The sequence below is a fragment of the Sapajus apella genome, unplaced genomic scaffold, assembly GCF_009761245.1.
Source record: "Sapajus apella isolate SASKATOON/1434 unplaced genomic scaffold, GSC_monkey_1.0 scaffold155, whole genome shotgun sequence".
NCBI classification, from domain to species: Eukaryota; Metazoa; Chordata; class Mammalia; order Primates; family Cebidae; genus Sapajus; species Sapajus apella.
In genome coordinates this window covers 1172026-1175581 of record NW_022437095.1, presented here as the reverse complement: position 1 = coordinate 1175581, position 3556 = coordinate 1172026, and the positions used below count along the sequence as shown (strand labels likewise).

The 3556-nt window shown below is 52.4% G+C and overlaps 1 protein-coding gene across 1 annotated transcript in view; it reads left to right on the top strand.

The window, feature by feature from the left end:
• ADARB2 (adenosine deaminase RNA specific B2 (inactive)) overlaps positions 1 to 3556 on the top strand; it is a 455637-nt gene that overhangs the window by 374954 nt on the left and 77127 nt on the right. The window contains exon 4 of the mRNA XM_032266161.1: positions 1357 to 1471. Within this exon, the coding sequence (XP_032122052.1) occupies positions 1357 to 1471 (115 nt within the window). The remainder of the gene's footprint in view (positions 1 to 1356; positions 1472 to 3556) is intronic.

Sequence of the window (3556 nt, the reverse complement as noted above, 5' to 3'; positions counted from 1 at the left end):
TGGAAACCCCAGCGCCTGCACAGCGTTAGCACACGCCTGGTGGAAACGTGGAAACCCCAGTGCCTGCACAGCGTTAGCACACGCCTGGTGGAAACGTGGAAACCCAGCCCATCAGTAAAAGAGACTGTTTCCTGTCTCGTGGATGAGACGTGTATTGATTTGGCTGCTCAGAGGCTTGGGCAATGCCTGCAGCCACTGGGAGAAACGATGATAGTGATGAAAACAGGAAGAGTCATAGTCACGGCCATCGCCTCTGAGCACTTCCCTACCACGTGTGGGGTACTGTGCTGAGCACTTAAGAGGCTGTATTGTGTTTAATCCTTACAAAAACACCAGGTGGACATGAAGATGATTTGCTTGTACATTAGGAAAATGGGCTCCCCAGGCTCCTGAGTGACAGAACTCAGAGTCCAACCAGGCTTCCCTACTCCAAGGCCTGCAGTGGCTACGCCAGTCGAACCGCCCCTCATGAAAAGGTTAGGGCCCCAAGCCCAGGAAAAGGCAGTGATGCAAACGTGGGCCCACAGGCGCCAGGGGAAGGGCGGCCACAGAGCCACACTCTGGCTGCACCCTCATGCTACTGGGGTGTGCTGCCTTCCCAGAGACCAGGAGTCGCCTTATCACTAACCACATTATGTGATGGCGTGTGCAGGAGCACACGTGTATGTGTCTGTGTGCATGTGTATACACATATACACGTGTGTCTGTGCCTGTGTGTGTGCAAGTGTATGCTTGTGTGTGTGCATGTGTGTACATATTCGTGTGTGCACGTGTGTGCCTGTGTACCTATGTGTGCATTTTCGTGTGTGCACATGTGCCCTAGGTGCATGGCGTGTTGTGCTGTGTGCATATATGCAAATGTGTGCATCTGTGTGCGTGTGCAGGAAGGTGAGAGAGGCTGTGGAGTGAGCCATAGCTGGCCGTTTCACCAGGACAGCACCCTGAGACTGCTGGCTGCATAGACACTGGCTCTGAGATGCTCAGAAGGCAATGGTGGCCCATCATCCCTGTAAAAATCTGCTTCTCCCCGAAAGACTCCTCCAGCCACTTCTCTGAGAGGCCAGGAGTGGGGAGTGGACACTGTTTCCATGGGGAGGTCGGCAGAGGTCAGGGCTTCTGCTGAGAGCAACACTGGGGTTAGCCACTCACAAGCCACTCAATGTGATTCGGAGCTCTTGGGGCACACCTGGAGACAGGCCATGTGTGGCCACATGGGGACAAGGCTGTGAGGAGGAGCAGAGAGAAGGCCCACGTGTGGCCGCATGGGGATGAGGCTGTGAGGAGGGAGGACAGTGCCCATCACCCCCCGCTGCTCCCGCTCAGCCCAACGTGGAGGCCTGTGCTTATGTCTTTCAGGAATTCGCAGACTCCATATCCCAGCTGGTCACAGAGAAGTTCCGAGAGGTGACGATGGACCTCACACCCGTGCATGCCCGCCACAAAGCACTGGCAGGAATCGTCATGACCAAAGGTAGCCTCCTCTTTTTCTGTGGGCATTTTCATCTGTAAAAAAAGGAGCGTTAGCATCTACCTGATCTTGGAGGCCAAACGGTTCTCTTTTCCATACCAAGCTGTGGCAAAGAAAGACGAAATACCACACAGAGATCAGAGGCCAGGGCGTATTGGCAGGAAGAGCCATCCTGACCAAGGTGCCGTGGTTAGGCTGCCAGGGCCCAGCTCTGCACAGGCATCCCCCATCTCTGGGAGGCCTGGCCAGCCCTTCTGGAGAACCTGAGTCTCCTGAGAGCCCTGAGTCCCTTTCGCTGCGGAGTCCCGCCCCAGAACACCCTCCTTCCTGCCAAGATTCCCCATCCCAAACTCATAGGGAAGGAATTCCACTCTGAGAAACAAGAGTGACCCAGACATGAGGGGGACAACCTCCCCAGTCAGCCAGGATGGGGGGACAAACGAGGGCTAAACCTGAGCGGTCGGCACTGTGGAAAAGCCACCAGCCCATTCATAACAAGCCAGCTGGTTGTCTGAATTCAACCACTTCCCTCTCCAAAGCATTGCACGAGTGTGTAGTGACCTCCTCATTCCACTCATGACTCACACACCTGAGAGCCATCACTGTGAAACAGTAGCTGACTTTTGGGCTAAGTTTCACACACACGCTTGCTCTGCATGTGCCGGCACAATCTAAGGCAGAAAAAGACCATCAACCTGACACACAACATATTTACGTTAAATAATGGTGGCTCACACCTGTAATCCCAGCACTTTGGGAGGCCGAGGTGGGCAGATCATGAGGTCAAGAGTTCAAGACCAGCCTGACCAACATGGCGAAACCCTGTCTGTACGAAAAATACAAAACTTAGCTGGGTGTGGTGACACACGCCTGTAGTCCCAGCTACTCCGGAGGCTGAGGCAGGAGAATCCCTTGAACCCAGGAGGCAAAGGTTGCAGTGAGCTGATATCCCGCCACTGCACTCCAGCCTGCGTGACACAGTGAGCCTGTCTCAAAAAAAAAAAATCATCATCATAAAGAAGCAGATGACTGGCAAGGTTCTCAGCCATGCTGGGCCTGCAGGGTCCTCTCCAGTCTTGCTGGGTGTGGGAACATTGGAACCCAGTGCCCAGCGCCATGTCTTGGCTGTGTGATCTTCCCAGCAGGGGCCTCCTGGTAAAATGAAAATGAAGCTGCTTCCTCACGACGTAACTGGGTGAGATCCAGACTATGAGACGCTTTGAAAGTCGAAGCTGCTTTATAAACGTATCATCCAGTATATAAATAAACCAGCCCCACCCTAGCCACCGGCACCTGCCCCCATTCAGACTCAGATGACACCTGCCTCTTGGTGGAATTAGGAATGTTCTAAATCGAGAGCTAAGCGTTTACCTCCACCAAGCTCATCCCTGCTGGAGGTGACCATTCCTTCATCCTGCAGCCTGCAGCCATCAGCTGGGCACCTGCATACACGGGCACTGCTCCGTAGGCACAGGGGGCTTCAGCAGTCTCATTGAGGAAGCAGTGAGTTTGGTGGGCCAAAAGCATCATCCTAGCACAGAATCCAGCCCTACCTGCACAGAGCTCTGTGACCCATGGGCAGCCGCTGAGCCTTCTGGGACTCCATTCTCTCACCTTTACAACAGGGATGACAGTAACGCCTGTCTGACCAGATTATTGTGAAGGTTAGACGTGTTCATGTATCTCCGGCTCTTCGAAAGTTACCTACCCCATAGTTAGTACCACGTGTTAGTTAATGATTGGTAATGGCACTGTTTTATTAAAAGGTACTTAGTGCCTGGCATACAAAGTTCTGGGGAAACAACAAAAGAGATCACATGCCTACCCTTGTGACTCTTAGATTCCAGTGGGGAATGGTTCATAAAGAACAATTTAAATCCAAAATAAAAAGAACTATAAAAGAATTATATACACACTGAGTTGTTGGTCCGCAGAAACAAAACTTTGGTAAATTTTTAAGTGTTGAGTGTTACACAGATTTCTCCTACAGATTTCTGAACAACTCACTTTACTTTAATGTCTTGGTCTCAAAAGAAAAGGAGGGGGAGGGAAGCAGAGGGGGGAGGGAAGCAGAGGGGGGAGGGAAGC